The sequence below is a fragment of the Ciconia boyciana genome, chromosome 2, assembly GCF_034638445.1.
Source record: "Ciconia boyciana chromosome 2, ASM3463844v1, whole genome shotgun sequence".
Classification (NCBI taxonomy): domain Eukaryota; kingdom Metazoa; phylum Chordata; class Aves; order Ciconiiformes; family Ciconiidae; genus Ciconia; species Ciconia boyciana.
The window spans coordinates 165,267,263-165,292,963 of record NC_132935.1 but is presented as its reverse complement, the minus strand read 5'-3'; the positions used below and the strand labels follow the sequence as shown (position 1 = coordinate 165,292,963).

Here is a 25,701-nt window from a genome sequence, read left to right as displayed (position 1 = left end):
CCTGTCTTGCACTGAAATCATCAGCAGCCTATCGTCTGGCTTAATTCACTTCTTGAATCCCTGTGACAGGTGGATTTTGACACTAAAACTTGCCCCTGTAATTTGTCTTTACAACAGATCTAAACTCCATGAAGGCTCTGGTGCATTTGTTCATTTTAACAGCTGCTCCAAAAGAAATTAACTTTATCACAGTTTGGTGGGTTGCTGTTCCCCAGGCTTTTTCTGCAGGGTCACTGTTTGCATTTCTTTTTACCAGGGTTCATATCGGGATCATAAGAGATCTTGTGCAAACAAATCAAGGACATGACTGTTTAGTACTTTTTTTTTTGAGGTGTTATGCAATTTCTGTTATTTCTTCTTCATTACAATGGATCCCATTATCTGAACTTTTCTGCTTCCTATTTCCTGCTCAAAACTCCTCCTCTCTGTTTGGGGATGCCTTTAGCTTTCACGGTGGTTTTGATTCTTTGTTTCTTATTCTCAGTGAACTAAGGGGTGCTTCTTTCAGCTTAATTTTCTCATATTTCTCCTATTTATTCTTTTTAAGTGCACTTTCTCACAATTGTTTGATTCTTTTGTAATACTTCTCACTGCTCTCGAGAATACTTTCAAAAGTTGTCTTAATGCTTTAGCAGATGTGGAAACTAAGGTAGAGGGAAGTACAATGATACAGCATCACTGGGATTAAAAAATAATAATAACAATATCACAGATTTTAGGGAAACTCACTTCCCACAGAAGTTTTTCTACCACCCTTTGCTGCTCATGTCACTTTTTGATATGCAAATCACACACCTGGTGTGATACAACAAACCTTTCTAATAGCTCTCATATTCCATACTAGATGTCTGGGGAGGTGTAAAAAGTATAAGGTTAGAAGATATAGATTTTACCACACCACAGTTTTGGCTCAAGTGATGGATTATGTCTCCCCTCAGAGAAAACAACATTTCTAATTACTACTACTTACCAAATTACTTTCTATACTGAAAACAAACATAAAATTTGGAAAAGTGCCTCACAAGCTTAGTTCTTGCTCTGAGGTTTACAGGCAGCAAACTTTAGACTGAAGTATTAAACTGAGAATTTTATGTTACAAGGTCAAATCCCAGCTCTGCCACAAACCTCCAGTGAAACCGCAGCCAGTTCGTGTGATCTCTCTGGGTCTCAGTTTCCCCACCAACAGTAGGACTTTGGTAATGAAGTCTGATCTTCTCTCAATGGGAAGGCAAAGTGTTGAAAGCACCAGAAGTTTTATATGCTGTTTTCCAGAACCGGTTCCCATTAACCTGGGTTTCTCACTACTTTGTGTAACACAAATTCTCCCTAGAATGATGCACTAATGAAGTACATCATTGAAGCTGCAAAACATAAGTGGCAGTATTAGAAAAGACAGAGCTTCTGGACTTGGAAATGGTATCTCCAGCCTTTGAAAGTTCACAAAGTTTCCCAAACTTTCCCATTTCCTATCAGACTGAAGCTAAATCTTTTTAAACTGTATTCCTGGAGAATTAATGAGAAAGGAGACCAGGGGTTTATAACTCAGTAACACGTAATTAGCAATGCACAGTGGAGGAGATTCACTGAGAGCTGGAAAGCATCCTACTGCCAGTAGGTTTGTGCTCCAGGCTCTCCTCTACATTGTGGAAAGAGGAGGTTCAAGTCCCCAGTGTGAACAGTCCCCTCAGTAGGGTGGTGTTGGTTAAAAGCTTTTTCCCTGTCCCAGTCATGAAATAATCTGCCTTTTGTGGGGTTTGCATTTCATTTTGATCAGAAATGTTACAACTGTCAAGCCAGTGCATCTATTCCTAAAAGCCACATCCATTTTGATGAGATAAGGTTTTCCATCCAAAAAAAAAAAAAGTTTCATTTGAAAAAGGCACAACTAACTCTCATCTACAATAAAAATAACCTCATAACAAGTCTTACTAGAACTCAGCTTCCTGTTTTCACAGAACCACAGAATGGTTGATGTTGGAAGGGACCTCTGTAGGTCATCTGGTCTAATCCCCACTGCTCAAGCAGAGCCACCTAGAGCTGGTTGCTCAGGAGCATGTCCAGATGGCTTTTGGATATCCTTGGAAACCTCCAAGGATGGAGACTCCACAACCTCTCTGGGCAACCTGCTCCAGTGCTTGGTTACCCTCATAGTAAAAAAGTGTTTCCTTATGTTCAGATGGATCCGCCTGTGTTTCAGTTTGGCCATGGTTAGAAAATGCAAAGGCAATTAGAAAGTGCAAGGGGGTCTCATTACTTCAGGAGTACGCTTGTGAATGGGAGCCTTGCGTATAAGATAAGTCCTCTTCGGGGCGCTGTCACAAGCACAGGACAAAATCCCTAGTTCCCATTTCAGGGGTGCACAGTCGCTGCAGAAGCACCAGGCGTATGCTCCCATGAGGCTGGGATACTGTTTATGAGATGCTGCCACTGATGCTGCAGTGATATACTGCTCTCCAGCTCATCCCCAGTGACTCTGTGTGTGGCAAAGAGGAGGTAAGGCGACTAGGCTAAACCGTTTTCATTGTAGTGTATATTAAGTGAAATCTCTCCATGGCTGCCAAAGGTGTAAGTCATGCTTGTTGGGAACTACTTTGGCTCGGTGGATGCACAATAATTGCTAAGATTCAATAACTCGATTGTGTATCTGAGTCCTGAGCAAAGCACCACAGGGAGACAATTAGAGGGATCTCAGCACCCCAGCTCTTTCACTGCTGTCTTCTCTCTTTGCAGATATCAGGACAAAGGAGTTTAAAGATGAGGTTTTAAAGGGAACAAGGTGATGACCTTTTCATAAGGCTCCCTGCCAGGTAGGAGGGAATGAATGTACAAAGGGAGCAAAATAACAGTGCGGAAATGAAAGGGGAAAAAAAAAAAAGTTAGTTCTCTAGACCTGACAAGTGTAATGTGCAGAGGTAATCCTTATACAAGCTGAAGGAACTATAGCTACTGCCAGAGAACCAGGGTGGGAAACTAATCAGTCAGCTTTGCAAAAGTATGTTGTGGTATAAAAGCTACTGCTTACAGAAGGGAATTACAAGTGCAAATATCAGGCTAGACCTTTGGCTCATTTATATCAGTGTTTATGACAATCAAGACATAAAACAGTATTGAAAGGCAAGGGGTGAAGCTGCAGGCCTGAATAACCAGTTTTCGGTAAGTTTTACTGCAACAGTGCCTTAAGGGCTCATGCGTAGCATGACAGGCCATAATTGTTTAATCAAATCCCCACATTTCTTGGTCCAGCCTGAGATACGAGCTCTGCCTCTTTGCAGATGTATCAGCCACAGAAATGCAAACGTGTTAGTGGCTTCAGGTCAAGCCCCAGTAAGATCAGCAGGGTCTCTCCCAAGATCAACACCAGCCAGTCTGCAGCACGCTAAACCCTACCCAACTGCAAAGTTAAGCAGACAGAATGGGTCATCCAAGTCAATGTAAACTGCTGTATATATAATATATGTATGTATAATAAAGCATGGCTCTTCCTCACGCTCTACCTCTGCCTGTATTCCTTGAAAACCTGCTTGCAGTGTGCCATGGCAATTAATGATCACGTACACGAAGCACGACAAGAGACTGAACTTCCTCTGTACGCTTTTGCATCTTTCTAGTATCATGTCTGCTGTAGGACAGGACTTTGCCATCTGGCCCAGCAGCTGCTCCTGGTTTAAGCAAATGCTTCTTTAGAGTTCACAAAGCCCTCTCTAATTTCCTAATCTGCATGGTTTGATGGCATGCCTATTATGAAAATGGAATTGATGGTTGTAAGCAATTAGCCGAATGCTCCTATCTTTCCTTATGATTAGCTTGTGTAGTTGTACAAAATCTGGTACATAGCTCACACCTATCCTAAGCGGCTTTTTCTCGCTTGCAGGGTGATTCAGAAACTCTCTGCTCTGGGTAGCAAAGACAGAGGGAAGGAAAGCCCTCTGAACAAAAACAAGCAGGACTGGCTAAATTCTGAAACAAGTTTTGGTTAAAAAAACCCACGTTTCTTTTTAGCATTTAAAAAACCCAGTAAAATAAAAAAAACCCAACACCTGTAAACTCATGGTGGAAATGTCCAAGTATTCCTGGGTTTACTTCAGTTTTTGGATATTCAGATTTTATTCATTGTTTTAATTCAATTTCTTCTGAGGATAAAGGCATTCTCCTCGCCTCTTCCTCTCCCACACCACTCTTATATTTTTTAGTTAGATCTACAAATAACAATGAATTGGCATTACTGATACTGATCAGGAGACAAGAAGGATTTTTTTGTCTTTACCCCTTGCTTTTTTTTTTCCCCATTGGGTGAAGAGCTGTTGAAGCTTCCTAGGAAGCAGGGCAAGTTAAGCAGCTAAATGACTTTATGGCTTTGCGTCTTGCATATCCTGGTGATGGTGGAAATATCTTCTCAGCTCCCTCAAATGGAAGTTGCATATGAGCTAGTGTTCTACACACCTAACCACTGAATTTATCTTATTCCTATTCTGAATTTTTCTTACCTCTTTCTAATAATTCTGATAGCTCTTTATACTTTTGACTTTCACTTGTATCTTCCAGGTCTATCAACCCTATCATTTCTTTGTATGTTGTGTGAAAACATACCTCCCTGTGCTTATTTTACACCTGCTGATGGACAATTTCATTTAGTAGACCTTCCTAGAGAAGGCTACTAAGGTTTCGTACTATTAAGGTTTTAAACTATTTCAAGGTTTCATACACCATGAAACAACCATTCCTCACCTACTTTCCCCACAACGTTCATGACTGTATTTACCTCTGACTTACACCCTTTCAATCCACATTTTTCAAGATGGAAGAGCATTAATCTAGCTACTCTACTTGTACAGTGTCTGTCCATACCTTTATTCATATATTGTTCCAATGATGGTGGCCCTATTCTCCTTTGGATGCAAATCTCCCACTATCACCTGATGGACCTGCTCAGCTGCACCTTCCACGAGGTCTTCTGGCCTTCAATCTTCGTCCCTCCACTGCCCACACAAACAGCCCAGAGGGCTGACTGCAAGTCTTTTTCCTATGCCTCCAGGATCCTCATAGCCCTATACAAGGGGTCTAACTCTGCTCTGCAGTGAATATTTATTTTCATCACTGGTCCTTGGGAAAAATGGAGAGATGTTGTTCTACAGCAAAACACTGCACACACAATTTATTAATTGGGATAGACTTTCTGGAACAGGAACAAACACATGCAAAACTTCGAATTCAATTTCCTGATTTATTAATTTATTTGGAAATGATATGGAAGAGATATGAATCAAAATGACTTTGCAGATTGGGTTATACCAACCAGTAAAGTGCCTGGTAGAGGAATGACATGATTTATTCATGACATATCAGAAGAGAAGCGAGGAGTTAGTGGAACCAAGAGAAAACCAGAATATTTTCTTTATAAAAGGTGTTTGATCTGGGTAGGAGTTAAACACTGAACAGGTGAACTGAATAACTGCAGAGAGATAACTGTATTCCAGCCAATTTGTTGCCTATGTCTAGCTCTTAAGGTTTTTCTCTTTCTTAATTTCTTTTTGCCTCTCATCTGTTTCAAATACACACTTCAGACTCAGAAACATGTCTGAAAGTTTGTGTCATAGGTGAAGTTTTAGCTCTTTGATCTTAGTGGAAGAAAACCTCTTATTGGCTTTTAATGGGAGCCTGAATTCATACAAAGAGATATAAGGTCAGTCATTGCTAAGGGGTGTTCACTTTTATCTCCCTCTTGCTTCTCTTGCCCTTTACTGTAATAGCTTCTAAAGGAGAGGGGAAGGTCTGCTCTGAGTAGCAATCTGTCCTGCTTCTCTGTCATCATATTCCATGGTCAGAAATCGATTTTTTCAAGCAGAAGCTATTAAAGCAATAGGGGTTCTTATAATTTACTCTTCTTGAGATGCTGCTGAGCCCATTGGAACGTCTCTAGTTCCATTTTTATTATTGATCTGTCCTACTGTTACTGAGAAACACCTGAGACTTTCAGACAGCTACAGCTTGCACTTAACCGGATGCTGAAGTGGTTAGATCTGGGACAAACTTGTGGGGTAAGTCATCACAAGATATTTTCCAAACCTGCTTTATGTGGTTCAGTCATGATCTCACAAGATCATTCTTTCAGTACAATTTCTGCTTAGTATTTCATGCTATTTAATAATTTCATGCCGTAGTATCAGCATGTCACATGACAGACACAGCCTTCAGTTTCTTCATTTGTTCTTTTTCACATCATTTGGTCTGCAGTTATTACTGCCACATCTCCGGTGCCCTGAAGCTTACTGCGCCCTGGGTTTTGGGAAATCCTCTGTTTTCCCTTATCTTCCTTTCCCCTTCCTGCACATTACATTTCTAAGTGTGAAGATCTCGATCCTTAATAAATACAGATAATTCCTCCCTTCTTAGCGTCACATGTTCCCCTTAATTAGGCACCTTTTGTAAACTGTTTGTTTTCTCACACTAAAAGCAGAGCTGTCAAACTCTAGGACAAATTTCTCATTAGATCTTTTGAAATTGCAATCATAGTATACCAGGAAATATTTACAAGAAAGAGATGCACATTTCTGGATAAGTGGAGGTATAGCAATTCCACAAGCTGTGGGCTGGCAGTACGCTTTCAACCTAAGGAACTCAACACAGTGTGCACTGGTATCACTGGACATACATGACTTGGGGTGCTCTATAGGATGGTGGAGACGTTCAGCTACTGCTCACAAAACCTTCTCAGCACCAATCCTTCAGAGGAGTGGGGCACATGCATTGTGACACCTCAGCTGCAAACAAATCTCAAAGCTCTAAAGCAAAACCAAGCTTTAAATAAGCTGTATATCCACAAAGCTACCTGTTTCTTTATTTACACCCATGCACATTGCTGGAGCTGGCTAATACAAAAGGTGCACTCTCAAATGCAAATGTAAAATCAACACTGATCTGTGGAAATGGGGTCATCCAGCACTGTTTTCTGCCTTGGACCTTTTGTGGTCCATGACAGATGAGAAAAATGAACACCAAACAGGGCTGGAAGCTGCTCTGATAGGCACAAGGAGCAGGAGTGTTGGCTAACTTGTCCCCTTTTCTGTCACTTCAAGGTGGGCTGTGCAAATAATTGGCACAATTCCACGTAAATGAAGGTTTCCTGGCAATTCTGCCTTTGTGATGTGAAGGTGCATTTGGACTGAGTACCTGAACAGTTTGAGGGCCCTCAGTGAAGAAACCTCCACAACAGATGCACTCAACTGCTCGTTTTCTTTTAAATGAGCATTGTAGTAAATAAATAGTGGGTCTGGTTCATTTTTGCGTTCTCAATGGTAGTGATAATGTCTTCTGCTTCTCTGCTGCCATCTGCTCATCCCGCTCCTCATTTTATTCAGTTTTAGTTCCAGTTTCAAAAGCAATACAGAATAAAGGAGAAAACAAACTGAGGAAAAGAATGCTGGCTCAAGAGAGAGAGATTAAGATGTTTTCAAGTAGATGAGAATCATTTTTGGAGGGGGGGAAATAAATGCGATTCTGCATTTTTGTTTGTTTTCACCTACTCATTACAGACCTCTTTTGCATGAGCAAAAGGTTGGGATTCATCTCACCTAACTTTTGCCATGGAAATGTAGGGAGTCTAGTCTAGACTATCAGGTTCCCTGTAGAGGCCATATCAGACATCCAAAGGTCATCTCAACCCTTCATAAGAAATGTCATGGCATAACCCATGTCCTGGAAGCGCTGAAGGGAGAAATTAGACAAGGAGTTTAGATTACATGCTTAATGTTAGGCGCCCACGGTTCAGTGGAAGGAGTCTCATCTGTATGTTTAACTAACCAAAAAGAAAGGCAGTGTAATACCAGCTCCTTGGAGTCCTTATCCATGTCCTACTTAAAAATTTCATTTGACTATCCTAGGACACAGCTATACCCTGTTCCTTGACTCACCCTGAGCCAACAGGGACTCAAATGTGTTTGCAGGGCTCCACGTGAGGACCCTGCAAGCTTGCAGGTGGCATCAGTGGAGCTACCTGCATAGTCTATTTAACCACTTGCTTTAATATCTGCAGGGGCTCATTCTCATGGTATTTCATGGGGAGCTCTTCTCTTTGCTCTGTGCAGTTGTGTAGAGTTGTGCGGGTGTGCCAGAACTGGAAGGGGTGGGGAGTGGTGACAGCTGGGTATTGCTTCAGTCTGAACCATTAGGACCTGAATATTAACAGTAAATGACTTACATCCAATGAATTTGACTTGATTGCTTCTGTCCTAATGAAGTTAGATAATGCTACAAAGGATTAGTCAATGTCTTTCAAAGTGAAGGTATGGAGAGAGGGTATCATTTCCAAATCTCTCTACAGATGAATCAGGAAAAAAATGAGATGACAGAATTAGACCTTTGCTGTCCATCATACTGAATTTTCCAAAAGGCCATCAGTCAGAGGCCAGGAATGACATGAACCATGTTTTGTGTCTAAGCGCTCACAACAGCTGAGAAGTACATAGGTTCAAACAATAGTTAAATAATATTGGGCACAATATCAAAAAAGAGAATGACAAAAGACAACAAAAACCCTCTTGATTTATATTTATTGAACTGAAATGTACAACAGAGAAAAAGATACCATTTAAATTCAAATGAAAAAGCTATCTGACAGGAGAGCATGAATGTGCAAGTTTAAAATGATAGAAGACATAAAAAAAGAAAAAGACAGTCTTCATGATGGATGATGATTTAAAACATCCACAATAACATAATAAGATCTATGATTTCTCAGGTAAGTCTCAGGGCTCTGCTTATGCAGAAAAGGGCTTGTTTAATGACTTTAGGTCAGATTCTGAATACTAATACTGGTTTAAACTTGAGTTACTCCATGTTTAAAAGATTGTAAACCCAGAGAAGAATTCTTCTCCAAGTTCTTTAGATATAAGACAATATTTGCACACAACTTGCAATGATATTAAACACACAAGTAGTTTAGACACATCGGAAAAATTTATCTATGTGTCTGTGGATGAGCAGATTTGGTCCACCTATAGCTGAGATCCTGAGTGTCTGTTCTGAATTACTCCATAGACTTCCCTCCACGAACAGTGTGGAAATCATAGGATGATTCAAACCACAGAGAAAGATCTCCAGGACATATGGGATGTGCCTCTCTGTTTACTGCAGGAGAAAACCCATATATCTGGCTAGATGTAATGTTGAGCTTTCATATGGCTAACGTTAGATGATACTGACCCTGCACCATGTAGACAGAAAGGAGCAAGCCTGAAATCAGTAGAAAACCCTTCCTGATTAACATATGATCTTGTTTAAATTCAGGAGTTTATAAATCCCTTGACCAGATCGAATCATCTTTCTCATGCAGCCTAGACCTTTTAGATCCCAATCGCCATGTAGAAGAAGGAAAGCTTGCTGTTTTCATGAGTCAATATTGATAAATATCCTTGTCATTTCAAAATTCCTGTTTAAGATAAAAGATTGCAAACCTAAACACTTAGCATTGCTCTGCACAAATATGTGCCTTAGAGGTGACACACAATAGAACTGCCAAATTTTGTAGCTGGTGTTAGCCACAGGAGTCTGGTTACATGACTCTCATCCCACCCCAGTTCTTGCCTGAAGAACTGGACAAAACCTTCTGAATGAGCATCATGGAAATCAGTCTAACAAACTGTGAGTGCACCTAAAAGCTGTCAACGAGAAGCACAGACAGCTTCATGCTCGTTCTAACACTCCAGGTAGCCAGTAAAAGCATCGCTTCCATGGAGATCCAAAGCCAGATATGACTTGGAGGATTTGCTTCTCAGCATGAAGGATTTGGAACTGCTAAACAGGACAAAGAGCAGCAACTTGAAGCCAGGAAATATCCTGAGCCAGACGGACAGCATTCTTAGCAATGACATTCAAAGGAGGGGAGATAATTTTGTTGAGACAACTCAAGATTCACCTGAGACCAATACTTACAGTCTTGGCTTGCCTTTATAGATCATAATGCACAAATTATATCTGAATATTCAGTGAACAGGTGCAGAACCAAGTCCCTCACCCTCCTGGCAGTCAGTGAGCGACACGGTCCGGTCTCTTTCTCTCTCTGTATCTTTGGCTCACTGCATATGAAATGCTGTGGGTCCATCAGAAGAACACACACAAGCAGCTCTAGAGATGTCCTGGATCCTTAACATCATCTAATCACTTTAAAAGCTCATCAAAGCTCTCTCCAAAGTTATTCTTTAATTCCCACATAAATCCCCACTGGAACCTCCCTCCAGTTTCTACTGTGACTCTATTCATGGCAGTTTGCATATTCTGCATTTGTTGGATTTTGGCTTAAACTGCTCTCTCCCTTCCTTGATTTCAGTCTTGCAATGGGAACTCTCACCTTGTGTTTTACCAAACTAAGCAAGTGTCACTAAGCCACACTCTTTCAGTCTCTTCTAGTATGATGGGCTTTTTATTTACCAGAATATCTATCTTCCACAGCTTCAGCTCATCTTTTGTCATTTACATGCAACAGGGGGAGACTAAAAAGCAGTGGCAACATTTTTGGAAACCACTGTAGGATGAGGCAAGTAATCTCCTATCCTCTTGTACTCTGGCGGAACAAGAAGAGTAGCCTTGGAGAAGCCACCCTACTCCAGTGGCTCACAATTTATCTCAGGAGCCTTCCAAGTACTAAACCTGGCCCAAGGATCCAACTGGTACAAGCCATGATTGAGGAATGATGATGTCTAGTATTCAAGAGGACATGTGGAAATTTAATCAATGCTTCAAGTGGTCAATCAAAGTGGTATTTTCCTAATCTGTGATATATGATATATCATGCAAATTTCCATTATCAGTTTCTTGACTGCTTCCTTGCATTATCTCTTTTTCTTTATTTGTGCATGAATGTCACAATAGTTCTCTGAGAACTTCTGTTGTCTTCTTGTGATACAGTTTTAGAATTTCAGTCCGTTGGAGCTGGTTGTGTCTAAATGCAATAGGAGGATGGCAGGGCATGAACAAGTACTGGATGGCAGTGCCAGCTAGACTCTCCGATGGCTTCCTACTCACATAAAAATGCACTGATGACAACACCTGTTCCAGACAGCACTGTCACAGTTTGGCTACCCCTGTGAAGTTGTGCATTCTCCACTAGTCCGGCAAAAGTATAAATTCATGGTGCGGGATCCATCAACGCCGACAAGTTCTATTTCCTTGTATCACTCATGCCCAGTGTTTGGCAGTGTATTTCTAACACCAGGAAAGAGTTGGTGTTTGGTGCGAAAACGATGAAGATGAACAAAACAAGTAAGTGGATGAAGATGTTATGTATTGGAGAATGGAGGGAAATTAGGAACTCGTGGAGCAGGGGAGGGAAGATGTGGCTGAAGCTGCAGTGATATCTGATAACAGTGCTGGTATTGTTTTAATGCACTTGACCAACATTGAAAGACTTTGAGTTGAACTATGGAAATGCATGCACATGTTGGTGTGCTTAGCTCCACACAGGGAAGCTGCCATGGTTGGGTGACTCTAGAGGTGGCACTACTCGCCTGCAGAGAGGCAGGATCTGGACAGCTCTGTTCTAGATGGCTTGACAATAGGAATATACCAGAATTAATGATGAATTGCAGTAAGCCCACTAAGCACAAGGAAGGGAAGTGGAGCAGGAAAGAGCAATAAAATGTGTTCTTGAGGAGGGGAAAGGAGAGCAGAAGTAAATTTAGAGCACCAGGGGAAAAAAGGAATTTGGCAATCCTGAAACCCAGAAGGATCTCACCCTCATTGAGTGGGATTCCAAAGCTTGGTTATTCCCATCCCTGCCCCCTTAAGTCAATTAATCTCATAGTTGAAGTTTAAAAACTGTCAGTGCTAATTTTTACTGTTTAACTTGTGCACAATAGACAATATGCTTTTGGAGAAACTGCGGGAAACAAATCCCTATTACAAATGTTATTTTCTATGTATTGAAAGAAAGCTGGAATGCTCTGGTCAAGGGATAGCAAATAATGCACATTAATAATGAAAGGTGCCAAAAATATTTTGATCCATCTCCTTCACGTGGTACTGATGAATGTCAGAAAATCTTCTGGATATGTGAATGGCATAAAAATTTAATGTCAAATGACATCAGGACTATGCTAGGCATTTTAAGGTTTCTAAATGCCACAAGATATTTTATCCTTTATTTACCATGAGATAGGATATTAGTCATTTGAAGAGCATATTCTCTATTAGGCAGGAAAATCACATTAACTCTTTATTTCCCAGTACTTCACCCTTTCCCTGCTATAAATATAAAAAAGATTTTCTCTTGCTCACAACTTTGGTATGAGCTTTCATGTTCCTGCAAAGGGATCAAAGAGTGAGACATAAACATTAACCAGATGATTGATTTCCTTGAAAGCTATTCAGTCATACTCACTACTACAAAGGAAGAACTGCTTCACAAACTTTAATGGCATTAATTTTGCAACAAATCCTATAAAACAAAAGGCAATCTTAGCCTCCCTTTATTTAAGACTATATCTGCTTTCCACATTTGTATATGACTGTACAAAGTGCATAGTTCAGAGAAAATCAAAGCTGTTGTTTTTGCTTTGGAAATGGCATTAGCTCCTCTGTTTACAGAAGGAGATGCTAGCATGTACATTCTGCAAAGGTGGGATTCACCCATATTTTAAGACATTCACATCTGCCAGAGCCACCCTACAATCATTTGATTGTAAATTGAGAGAAATATGCGGTTTATCGATGTTATTCAACTCCTCTTGAAGTTGAAGTCTAAAAGTCAGCTGAACTGCACATGTAAAGAGCCTATTTCTCACCACTGACTGTAAAACAAGCTCAGAGGTAGGTTTACATACGGAAAACTCTAAAATCAGTTGATATGGATGCCATTCCAGATTAGAAATGAGTTCCCTAAATACAGGTATCTTAGCACCAGTTGAGGCATCCTCATGTATTTCTTAGATCCCCCAGAGTATCTCAAATGGCACCAGATGCTTATGTTTAGGAAACTGAATGGAGCCCTCAGTGCCTACAGTGTAGGTGCCTACCTGCGAGCTTAGTGCCTGCATTTCTACTACACTCAACAGAAAATTTACCAATACACCAAATGACATCTAAAGAGCTGTTTGGGTTCCTACATACCGTTGTCTGTTGACTGCACTGAGTAGATTACTGTTGGCATTAACGGGATCCTAGACACTTATCTCATACAAGCACACCTGCATTAGAAACAGCAGAAATTAAGTGCTGAATCTGCTTTCTCCAACAAAGCAAGTCACTCTGTGCTTTACAATACTAAGTGAGGAAAAATAGGTATTTTCATGGTGCTGTTCATCTGATCTCTAAGTGGCTAATTTATGATGAGATAAATCATGCCCTAGCCATCACTGACCAAGCCAGACAGCTCTCCAGTGACTGGAATCCCTGGATGACAGTCAGATGCAGAAAACTACATTTAACCAGAGGAAACTCATTCAAAGCAATGATGTGAAATCCCCCTAGAAGGCTGCTGACATTGCCAGCTGCAAGGCTAGATGACATTTGCTGAGCTTACTGCTCACAGAACAGCACAAATGCCAGCAGCCACTCTACAACATGGGTATGCAGGGAAGGGTCATGGGTTAGCTTGTGTTTGAGGCTCTTCCTTGGCCTGGCACATTAAGATAAGGGCACAGAGAACCCAAGTGATGCCCTGACTGCTCTTGGTGAAGTCTGGACTTCTCCCAGAATAGGAACCATTCACTTGCCTAAGCATAGGTTTTTTGAGATACCCTTAAGTACCTGAGAGATCCAATGACACATGAACTATGGGAGAACTACACCTTTCTGCAGGGGAACCTGGAGACTAGGATGTCCTAGGACATCTTGGAGAGCAGTAGCTGCCTCTGAATGGGAGAGTTTGAGTCTCATAAGCCCATCCTACCACATAATTAAAGGCATCCCACTTTCATTATCTTAAGTTCAACACAGCCACAACTATATATATATATATATATATATATATACACACACACACAATCAAATATATATAATACTTTCCACATTGCTCTGCTCTGGTGGGATGAAGTATTAGAGAAACTTCTTAGCGAGTTTATTTTCTTCCTGTTTAACTAACTCTGCTGGGTCTCTAAAACCCAGTGAGTGAATGTTGTGCTCAGGAGAGGAGAGGGCACAAAGCATCAACAGCAGGCAATTATTCCACATGGCTGAACCAATGCGCAGGGGTCCTGTCCTGCAAGATGTGGTATTACAGCAGCTTCTGCCTGCTTTCCCTGGGTGTTGACGCAGCAGTGATGAACTTCTGGGGAGTTTTCGAAACAGGGAGGTTACAGCACTAGGATAGGACTCCAGGGATTTTTAATTTCCTTTCTGGGTCTGCAAAGACTTTTGATGTGGCCTTGGGCAAGTCACGTAATCAGCATGTGCTGGTTCATCAGTTTAGTTCCCTGGTTTGTTAAACAGGGACGACATTGTATCCTTACTCCCATTCATAATCTATCATCATGTGTGTTTGGATTGCAAGGCTGTAGAAGTGGAGACTTATCAGCTTGGTGCATAATCTCCACTGCAAAAGAGTTTAATTCTCTGTGGAGGCCTGTAGGGCTACTACAATAAAAATAGTAAATAATGACTATAAACTACCAGGAGACAAAGAGTCCTGTTGCTGCATGGCCCTTGAGACCTGAGTTCTAAATTAAAGCTTCCCGGAACACCTCGAACAGTGAGTTAAGCTACTTTCTCCATTAACCTTCCCTGCCCATTATTTGTCAGGTTAATTTCTTGGCCTGTGGCCAAACTTGTCATTTCAGCAGAAAATACTTTATTACGTACAGATTCAGCTTGCTTCTTTTATGTCAGAGACTTAATTAATTATAGTGCTAAACTGTTCATTTTGTACAACCACCATACTATTACACAGGTTGATTCAATTTTCACTGCACAACATCCATATTATTGGATTTCACCTGGAGCCATTTTTGCATCCCTATGATCCAGAGTAGCACGTGGTCCTGCAAGAAGGATAGGGAGGATGCTCTAATGGTTTGAGCATTCATGTATGGCTTGGAAACCTCCTTTACTTTGTGCAAAGAGCTTGTTTTTCCCTCTGACTATACCAAGAAGCTTCCCCTGTGATATGATGTGAAACTCCACAGGCAGTGAAGCCATAAAACCATTTCCATGAGATGAGCTGTCTGGTTTTGCTTACCAAGAAAAGTGGTGAGGAATCTCAAGTACTTCGGGCACGGCCGTACCACAACTTCTCCCACCTCTGCTTCAGGCCAGCACGTGATGTTGTCCCATTGCCTTCTGCAACCTGGAGAAAAGAGAAAAGCAGATGGTAGAACAAGCGCGAGTGGTATCTTCTGGATGGAACAGAGGAACCAGGGCAGAGCAGAGCAGCTGTGCAAAGGCATGTGGAGCCTACCATCTCGGTGCAGGCACATTTTGGAAGCAAACGCACAGAAATATTTTATTTAAACATGCAGCTTTCAGCTACCCCAGTCCCTGAAATTCAGCACCAGTGGTGTCTGTACTTTTCCAGAAATTGGCACAGAAAGAACAGCAGATCGGTGCAAGAATTGGGAAAATCAGAGTTAACAGAGAACAGTGGCTTTTTTCAATATGAAAAAGGCAGAAATGCCTAATTAAATATCTCCCTTGCTCTTATCGCTCCCTGTTGCATTAAAACACCTGGTCTGAACATATGAGACATGCTCCCCTTCCTTCTCTGCTTCCCTCAAACTTCTGTCACCAGCTTTTTCTTCCCCTTGAAATGAGATGATTGTGCAGGTGATGTGCTCAGCAGGAAGGGGACGCTGATGACAATCAAGAGATCAGGAGCCAAATCCGTTCTCAAGAAGCAGTTTTTCTCCTTAGAAAGAGAGAAGGCACAAAACACTCCTGGAGGCTGAGCAGGGACAGTGGTCACCAGGAGATGCTCTCTATGGAAGGGTGGTGCAACGTGGTACACTCCTAGCTATCCAAGCTAGGAATGAAGGTATAACCAAAGGAGCTAACTTCAGGGAGAAAACATAGGATTTTGTTAAAATTAAACATTTCTGAAGATTTTCTGGATAGAATAAAAACTTACTGAGAGAAAAAAATCACGTCCTTCCTACAGAGTTATAATATGTTGTTCTGATTTTGCCCTTTTATTTCTGCTTTCTCAAAAGACATTAATGATATCACATACATGCTGCACTGTTGAATAATGTAAAATTAGCACTGAAGCCAAAGGAGTTGGCAGACCTGAATTAAAAAAAAATCAGATATGTTTTTGGCTCAACGTGTTATATATTTTAGAGTTCTTACTAGAATTTTGAAAACATTTTTTTCCCTTTAAATTTCCAACAGACAGGCACTTCAGTTGCTGCCTGGGTTAGATAGATGGGTTGTCAACAGACCTCATTTTTTATAGCACCTCTGCTCTCGGTTATTTGTCATGCCCCATTAGATTGCAACACTTCCCCAAATGTGACTAACGTGCTGCTCTTAAGGTCAACAGCCTAACAAAAGAAACTAGAATATGAAGAAGAAAGCTTTGAGAAAAAACTTTTCACATGCAAGCAAAGGGAACTATGAAAACCACTGTCAAGCTGCATTTCTTGGTAATTATATCCTGATCTGAAAGTCCTCCTTTAAATCGTCCTTTAATACTTGAGCTAAGAAAAAGGCTGGTGTCATCATCAGTCTGTTCAGACTGAGGCAGCGTGCTGTCTCAGATCAATAAAGAGAGAACACAAAAATGCTTTGAAGCTGAAAAAGAACCCTCAGCTCTCTTTCAAAGTTATTTTACAGGTTTTTCCTTCCTTCTTTCATGAGCAAACAGAACTTTTCAAATGAAGTCCTGAGGTGAGTTTATCGGAGCCTGAAAAATGGAATAACTGACAGAATCTTCTTCGTGCATGCTCTTCTGTAGCGTTCATTAAAATTCAGTTTTCAGGTTTCTAATATCAGGTGCAAAGCTCAGTTTCCACAGCGTCATACTTATCTGCCACCAAACAGCCAGCAGCTCCAAAAGTATTAAGATATTAGATATTCTGCCCATGGAAAATGGATGATTTCATGACAGGATCTTTCATGTTTTACAATCTTTTCCTCCATCCACCTCAATAAATTATAGTGCACCCATTGCCTCAGGACAGGTTCTAATGCAAAATAAAATACAAGGTGATAGTATCAGATGGCTTTTTAAATGTCCTGAATTACACTCTTTGAGAATTTTTGTGATCTGTATCTTTTTCTGTGTTAGCACTTTTCACAACCACCTGTGATGCATGAAAAAAAGCTTTTAGGTGTTCACTTTTGTAACAAAAGCTGTCTTTCATTAAAATAAAGTGAAGACACACAAGACTGGCCTTGCAAGACACACAAAGTGGATCTTTAAAAATTATTGCCTCTGTAAAGACCTCTCATATCTGCCTATTAGCTCTTCCAACACCATTCTTCCTTATTGCCCCCCCAGACATGCAGGCAATATTTGTGCAGCTGCCTGGAAGGGTCCAGGTTTTAAAGGTGGGATTCATATCCCTAAATTTATGCATCTAGAAGTCAGATGTGTAAACCTAAAGAAGCCAATGGAAACCAGAGTTCTGGCGGCAGTTCACGTCACCGTAGGATGGTTATCTAGAGTTCAGAAAATGAATCATTCTTTGGAGGTGTCCTCTCCAATGACTAGAAGAGGGCCTGCATGAGTAACTCGAGTTTAATGAATTGGAACAATACAAAGCTTGATACCTGCAAGATGCTTTACCTTTGCAGTCCAATGCTTGCCGCTTGCCCTGTAGTCGTCCCATTAGAACATCAGGCAAAAGTTTGTGCTTATCCATCCAAACCAGGACACAGACCACCTTTATCAAATAGCTTTCTAGAAAATGGTTTTCTTTCTCCAAAACTGATAGACCTTACCCTGGCAAACTGCTAGGATCAGGGAGTTAGCAGGCAATATTCGGTCATATCAGCATGACAGATCAATACCTAAGAAAACTATTTAAGGGCAGAAACATCTGCAATGTGCCTTGGAGAAAGGAAATCCCTCTCTTCCCTGTGGCATCACTTGGCCTTCATCGATGTAATAAAGATGACAATTTGTTTTGCCTGATCAAATCATGTTTGGTGATTGCTAAGTGCTTCTCCATTAATTAATTATAAATTAATTGTCTTCTCCCTTGCACTCAGTATCTGCAGGAAGGATGCAAAGGTATTTATCAATCCTTACCCAAGCCAGCAGGTGCAAATGAGCCATGAATACACCTACCCTTCAACTCCATTTCAATCAAAAGAACTGAGCTGCTCATTTGCTTGTTACCAAAAGCCAAGGAATAAACACTGCCAAGGGCTGTGTTTTGCTTTGGAAAGGATCACAAGTGCGTCCGGAGAAGCAGTGTAAAAATAAGCATGTGACTTTTTCAAGACCGTAGCATTTACCACATCCCTGGGCAATCAGGTACACTCTTTAAACTCTTGTCATTATAAATATATATATGCAAAAGAGTCTTTCCCTTTTCAATTACTTTAACTGTGACTTCCAGACACTCAGCTTTGTCATCCTGTTGCCTGGTAGATCGTGAAGTGCTCTCTGGAGCCAAATACCTTCTTCTGGAGGGCTGCAGGGAGAAATCCTTCACGACTCTAACAAAGCTGCCTTTTAAACTTCATTCAGATAAGCAGATCAAACTGCTCATCATTGCACTGTAAGCCCCACAATTAGTGTAATTACTAGCAGCCACCTCTCTCCCTCTCAAAGTGGGCTCCTGAAGTCTTCCTCAAGGAATGGGCTGGAGGCTGTCAGCCACACGCTGGAGCTTGGATCTTTATATCCAGCAGCTGAGCCTTCCTCTTTGCAAGCCAAATGCCCCAAGTACAAGCAAAGGCCTGCATCAGCCTCAGCTGGGCTTTGGAGAGCCCTCTTCTAAGAGGTTCTGACTCAGAAGAAGTGGCTGAAAACCACTGATGCAGTCCTGGCTGCAGTGGGTTAGGAAACCCCACCACAGCTGCAGAAGGTGGTAACCTTCTCCACTGTCTCCACTAAATGCGAATCAAAGCTCAGGCCCTCATTTCCTCTCCTTCTAAAAGGTTAATAAACAGAAAACAGGTCAATTGTCATGAGGCACAGGTACACAGTGGTTTGCAGAACTGGCAAACTAGAGTGCAGAAAACATTTATTTGAGTCATATCTACGCTTACAGAAAAAATACGGTCAAAGCTTATCTAGGAAGCAGCAGAGAATAACTTTCCTTCATGAATAAACATGACTTCCAGAGCCCTGGCATGGCTGTGAGATGTGACTAGCTTTGGCTGAGGAAAGAAATGAATGGCAGTAGGCTGGTTCCAGGCACTCTCTTAACCCAGGTGAACTCCCAATTCAGAAAAAAGCATCTCTCATTCGCACCAAATTCTCCCTAATGAACGGGTCACTCCTGGTCTCTTCTGAAGGACATTCGCACACAAGACTTTTGCTCTTTGAATACACGTTCAGATGCAAAGATAATCATTTGATGCCTGGGGTATCTCAGGATCTCTGCATGCCTCACACTACCCACGGGTAGATAACAGCAAGGCAGAGGCGCAGTTTGATTAAGCCAAACTGAGATATCACTGGTTACCATCACAGGCTGGTGTGCTTGCAATGGAAACTCATTTTTACTCCAAGTTGATATTAGCAGGCAGTTTCCAACCTCTCTGGAGTTACGACTGTAAATAGCTATTGGGTGACATTTATTCTCCCACTGACAAGCTCATGCAGAAGTGCAGCCTAGATTCTCACCTGTGGTTTGCCCAGTTTGGTGTCATTACAACCAATTATCATTGCATCAGCCTTCTTGTCCCAGTTGAGCACTAAGCTTTTGCCTGACTGAAGAAAACAGACCCCAAAAGATGGTCCCTGCAACAATCTACTAACTCGGTTCCAGACAGGCAGCCTGAATTCAGTCACAGTAGAGGCTAGGAAAACCCACCATGAACCTTGGGTTACTAGTACTGTCCCAGACTCCAATGAGCAGAGACTTCCTGAATCCGGGATAATCTATTTAAATCTTAAAAGTTGTATGTAATAATAAAAAATACCTTAGGTAGTTTTTTTTTCTTCCATAAATCTTTTAAATTAAATGAAATTTGATTTTGCTTCTGAACCCATGGAAATTTTTAAAATTCACAACCTCCTGGGCCAAGGAGTTGCACAGTTTAAGTGTCCACTGAAAGAAAAAATACATCCTTTTCTGAATTCACTTTGAACCTGCTCATTGCTGGTTTCATTAGGAATTGCCTAGTTCTTTTACAAAGACAGAAATATTCATAACCTAACCACAATATCCCTTTCCCTGGGGAGAAGAAACATAAAGTCCTCTTTCATATCCCTCCTCAGGCATGTCTTTTTCAAGCTGAAGTGTCCTAGCCTATTTAGTTGCTTCTAGCATGGAAGCAGTTCCCTATCATTTCTCCTTTGTATCTTTTGTGGTTTTAATTCTACCCCATCCTGCCCTGCCCTGGACTTGCAGAATAGGGTTCTACCTTATTTTTCTGTGACAGATTGGGTTTGACCATGGCTAGCTTGGCTCCCAAGTTTCACTAAATAAATACTCCCACCCTTCCCTGCAAAATTCAACCCTTTCCCTCCCTTATTCACTGCTGTGCCCTCCTCCCCCCGCCAGCCCCACTCATACACTCAAGCATCCTGTGGGCATCTCTCCTCCCCTAGCTCCATCTCATCACCTTTTTATTTTTATCAACACTGACAGTCTGCTCTGAAGCAAACCCATCCCCTCACATCTCCCCTTTCAACTTCCCATGGCTTTGCACTTAATTTGGATATTTTTTGCCTGTCCTGCTGCCTGCTATCACTCCAGCACTGTAGGCAGGATGTGACAGAGAAACCACTTAGCTAAAGGAAAACCACAATACTGCCAGGGCACGCAAAACCCTGACACCGTAGCACTTCCTTTCCACCACTTATGTGCTCTTTGTGGCACGCTGATGCTCCTTTATTCATCCCTCAGTGAGGGATTTGCAGTCCCAATCCAGCAGAAAATGGACTTGGGCAATCACAGAAAGCAAAAAGGATCCCCAGATTGAGGGTAAGTGAAAAGACTTTACCTTGGACTTTGCCTCAATATCTGTGGCAAGACAGAGATATTGATTTCATTTTTCCTACTCTGTGTACAAGCTGGAGAGTAACAAGAACACTGTTACTTGCTATAAAAACTGGTTTGCACTTCTGCAGTGGCTTCTAGTAGAAGCTGTCCAAGCACTCAACAGGAAATGTTAAAAGATATCTTTCTTCCTAAATGTTTGCAGAAATTTGACTCAAAGACATATGAAAGAAACCTCACCTTAAGCCCCCAGACTGAGTCATTCTAAACAGCATGAAAGAAATCACCAGAGACTATTTCTGGAGGATTATTTTTAAGCACAAAAATCCTATGAGTTTTTCCATCATCAACATCTACTAGGAAACAAGTTAAAAAAAAAAAAAAGTTTCTAATCTTTCAGCCTTTCTTTAACCAACAAACTACATAAACACTTCACTTTTTTCATCCCTCCAGATCACTCTTTTTATAAATCAAATTTGTGAGCTGAGCCCTTCTGCCTAATTCCAGAACATGTAAACTGAAACAAAAGAACCAAGATTTCAAAGATTTACAAAGTGGGTTGCCAAAAACATAACTTATCACCTCACCAGCATCTAAACAAGAGATAGATCTCTAGTGCTCTGACATGAAGCATGCTTAAAGGATTATTCCAGGGCTTCCTCATTCCTCGCTCAAATCCCCCTGCTCTTCCAGAAGTTGTAGAGAACTGGATTTATAGAGAACCAGACTTTGAACTTAGGTACCTACTCTTCCTATACGGCTTTTCCCATGTTGGCACCTCCAGACAGCAATTCATAGTGAAGATAATTAGGCTCAACCTCTAGAAATGCTTTTTTGACTGTTTGGGAGGCAAGAGTGACTACCCTGATAATTTAAGATCTAAAATGGAACTCACCCAGGCTGTAGCTCCTCCGTACCTCACTGTCTTGCCTACCAGAAGGAGACAGGGATGTTGCGAGGCAGAAAACTTTAGAGATTTTGTGGGTCTTCCCAATAAAACAGGCCAGGCAAGGACAGGACATGAGTGCAGAAGCTCTCACTGATGGCTCAAGTGCTGTGAGAGTCAGGAGACTTTTCCTCAACTTTCCAACTTTTAGTCCAATCTGCATGAATTCCTTGACTTGCTTAAATGGATATGGCAACTTGAATGGTAGCATCAAGATGAGAGCTCGGGAGACCTGGCCACTCTAGTGAAGTGCAAACCCTCCCACTGACCAACTCATCTTGACTTGCTCATTGAAGGCAAACAGGCAAGTGACAGCCCCCCTTGGCAATGTGCTCACGGCTTGCCAATCTGGAATAAGCTGTGGAGAGGTCTCTCCTATAGCAATTATGGCATGATTAAGAGGAATTTTACCCTGTTGCTACTTTAAAGGATCATCCTGTACCTGCAAGACCAAATGGTGTGCTTTGCAATGGAGGAGATTTCCAGCCAATGCTGTGTTGCTACTCTTCACGGTAAATGTTGGGCTAAGATATGACACCCCACTGAAAAAAGGAAAGGTAAAATGGAATTTTCCTCTACAAACTGTAAGCCATAGATTGCCTGTCCTGCTACTAGAAAGATACTGCAGTCCTTACACAAAGCTGGAGAGAGCTTCACCATGTAAAATCTTCATGATCTGGCTCTTGCTTATTAAATGTGCTAGTTTGTGCTGGAAATGTGTTTCTCGCCCATAAATATAGAGGGGCGTCTGCAGAAGGGAAAGGTTGTGTGGAAGCCCTGTACCTTAGCTCTGTAGGAAGGGACAAGGAGGACCAGAAAGCTTTGGTTTCACATGGAGGCATATTTAATGGTCAGAAGGCAAGAAAAAAGAAAAGCTAAATTTGTGAGACACTGATAATTTAAAAGCCCTCCATAATAGAAACGCTGCTTAGGCCTGGTGGATGTAAAGCGTGGTACCTCTGACCTCAGCTTCTCACGTTCTCCACAATTTCACTTTCCTATGTTAAAAGGTCTGAATATCAAGAAATAAAGGCACCTAGATTACAGAAAGTCCAGTGCATAGTAAAATCAGTGGAAAAATCTCCACCAGCTGCAGCAGGTTTTGGATCTTGGCCATATATTGTAATGGGAGTTTGACATAACTTATGGCATATGCAACATTTTCTAATGTACTTATCCTACGTAAAAAGGATGGATACCATCATGAAAGTGCTCTGATACAGTCAGCAGGAAAAGAAAAATAAAAAAAAAAGAGGAAGGAGAGATTTCTTAACCACAAATCTGACAGGATGTGAGGGGACAAATACAAGCCGTTGTCAGAAACAAAAGCTCTGCATAGATGGATTTAATCTGAGCAGTTATCCAGAGCTTTGAAAATGCTTTGAATTTGCTTTCTATTGGTCTGTAGCAATGGCATTTTGTCCTTATTTTTATAACCTTTGCATAACTAAGGCTGTGTGCATTTATATATTATCCCATGCTAAAAAAAAGGTAACCAAAAAGTCTGATGGCATTTAAAAGTGTTACATATTCTCCAAACTAAAATGCCTTTTTCAGTACAAGACTTATGTCCACTAAATGGCTGTTAATCCCAACAAGCCACAAGACAGCTGTTCCCAAGGCAAATAAACACTGCTGTTTGTTAGAAAGCTTGCAGCCAGGCCATGTCAGCAACAGGCAAAAAAAAGCAAACCCTCCACCCCTATAGCGTATTAAGGCAGAAAACAGATGTTGTAACATCTTATCTCATGATTGTGTCTGTAGAAAGGTAAGGTCAAGGTGAAAATCAGCTCTTAGCTCTACAGGGAAGAATGATGAGGTGCTGTGTAGATCTGTGTTTCAATTTTATCCTGTTGTTGGTAGGTGTCTGGGCTTCAGGTGATAGGGTAGGATCAGACAGCGACAAGCAACTGAGGAGGTGCCACTACTACTCAACTGGAAATTAGCAGTCCTCAGTGGAGAGGTGCACCCTCCTTGAGCAGAGGGTTACCAAGCAAGGATGGACAACCAAATAACAGTTTTGTAGGGAAAACACCTTTGGGTACTATTTCCTCAGAAAGAGATGCATGGCCTGGAAGAATGGCCATCAGCTTCGGACTGGATCAAAGCAGCCAACACAAAAGTCTGGGGGCTGCTCACATCTAAGGGTTGAAGCTGGGTTTACCACCATGGCAACATGTGATTCCTTCTCATGTTTCAGATGCCAGCTTTCCTAGTGTGGTCAAGGGAAGGTTAACCTCTGAAAAATACAGGGCAGATTTCTTTCTTTTGAATTTCCAGAGAGCAGGCTCCACCTCTGTAAGAGCTGCAGCATGAAGTGTTGGTGGCTGGGAAGAGTTCCAGAGCAGATGAGGAAAGCGTTAATGAAGACCATTTGGAGGTACCATGCAGTGGCCTGTCCTAACTGAGTATCATGGCCACTGTCCAATAACTGGAAGAAAAATTTCTGTTAAAAAAAGGCACCTTGACTCTGGTACTGATCCTCGAAGAGCGATAAATGACAGTCTGGTGTTTAAGGTCTTGATGTCACATGGCTGAATTTTCTGCTGTTGTAGGAGAGGCCACATTGTCCAGGAATGGAGAGGACTGATGTCATATCTGGAAGTTGCCTGATGCTGCTGGTTGGAGCAAGACTGAAACCAAGAGGCCCTTTGTATCACCTAGACCAGAGTAATAAAGTACAGTAAACAAAAAACTAAGGAAAGACAACATGGAAAGAAGTCCTGCAGGTCCCTTTGCCTTTAAAGAGATCATTAAGATCAAATGTAGGTATCTATTTTAGAGTGAACTGAATTGTTCTCCAGGCTTCATTGAATATGTTGACTAGATCCTCAGGGCTTGATTTAGCTGACCAGCAGTAGTCATTTAATGCCATTCCTGATGTCCCAGGACATACAAGATTTTTGGAGGGGCTGGTGGACATGGTACAAGATATATGAGAGCCCTACACAATTCTGAAATGACAACTGGAGGCCACGCTAATCATTCAAGAGCATCTGTTAAGAAATTTGATGTGTGCCTAAGGGCTCACAAGAGTCAACCCCTGTCCAAGGGTCTTACTATTTTTCTTGACTTTTTTCTTTGACTACTCTGAACGACGGTGACAAACCTGCCTGCTTCCCCTGCAAGCAAAGCCTCTTTGCAGACCTTCTCAGCCTGGGGACAGGTCTCTCGTCTGGCTGCACCAGTGCCACCTTACATTATTACCTGGATTCCCCCTCGGATGTCTGCCAAGGTGTATATTTCCCCTGGAAGCTACCATCCTTCAAATCTGCCAGTTCAGTGGCTCATCTGAATGCTCCCTCCGCTAATGAGTTTAAACCAGTAGCCTTTTGCTAATGAAAACATCTGTCCTCGTGTATGTGAAGGTGTAAGGAGCACCCACATGAGCGCTTAGCAAGTCTCAGAGATGTACCACAACCTTGATGCAGCCAGAAAACACAGTACCTCCCCAGCCTTGGGTGAGTGGTCCATCCACCCCGCTTCTCCACCCTGCTGTGTGCACTACTTCTAGTGCTTGTGTTACCATCAGCCACGTAGTGCCTGCTCTAGCGATGGAGCACCCAGACAGCTGCTGATAACTGGACTGTCATACAAATCCGACTGATACATCATCTATCCCAGGGGGTCTTATGCAACTGGAAGGTGAGAATTCACTTGAACTTTTGCAAGCAAGGAACTATTAATTATTTCTTATCTTACTGCACTATA

At 41.7% G+C, this 25,701-nt stretch overlaps 1 protein-coding gene across 2 annotated transcripts in view; it reads right to left on the bottom strand.

Moving 5' to 3' along the window:
• The window catches only part of LOC140648582 (vasoactive intestinal polypeptide receptor), a 122,203-nt gene that overhangs the window by 48,034 nt on the left and 48,468 nt on the right, over positions 1–25,701 (bottom strand). For both annotated transcript variants that reach the window (XM_072854828.1, XM_072854829.1), the window contains exon 3: positions 15,164–15,271. In XM_072854828.1, the coding sequence (XP_072710929.1) occupies positions 15,164–15,271 (108 nt within the window). The remainder of the gene's footprint in view (positions 1–15,163; positions 15,272–25,701) is intronic.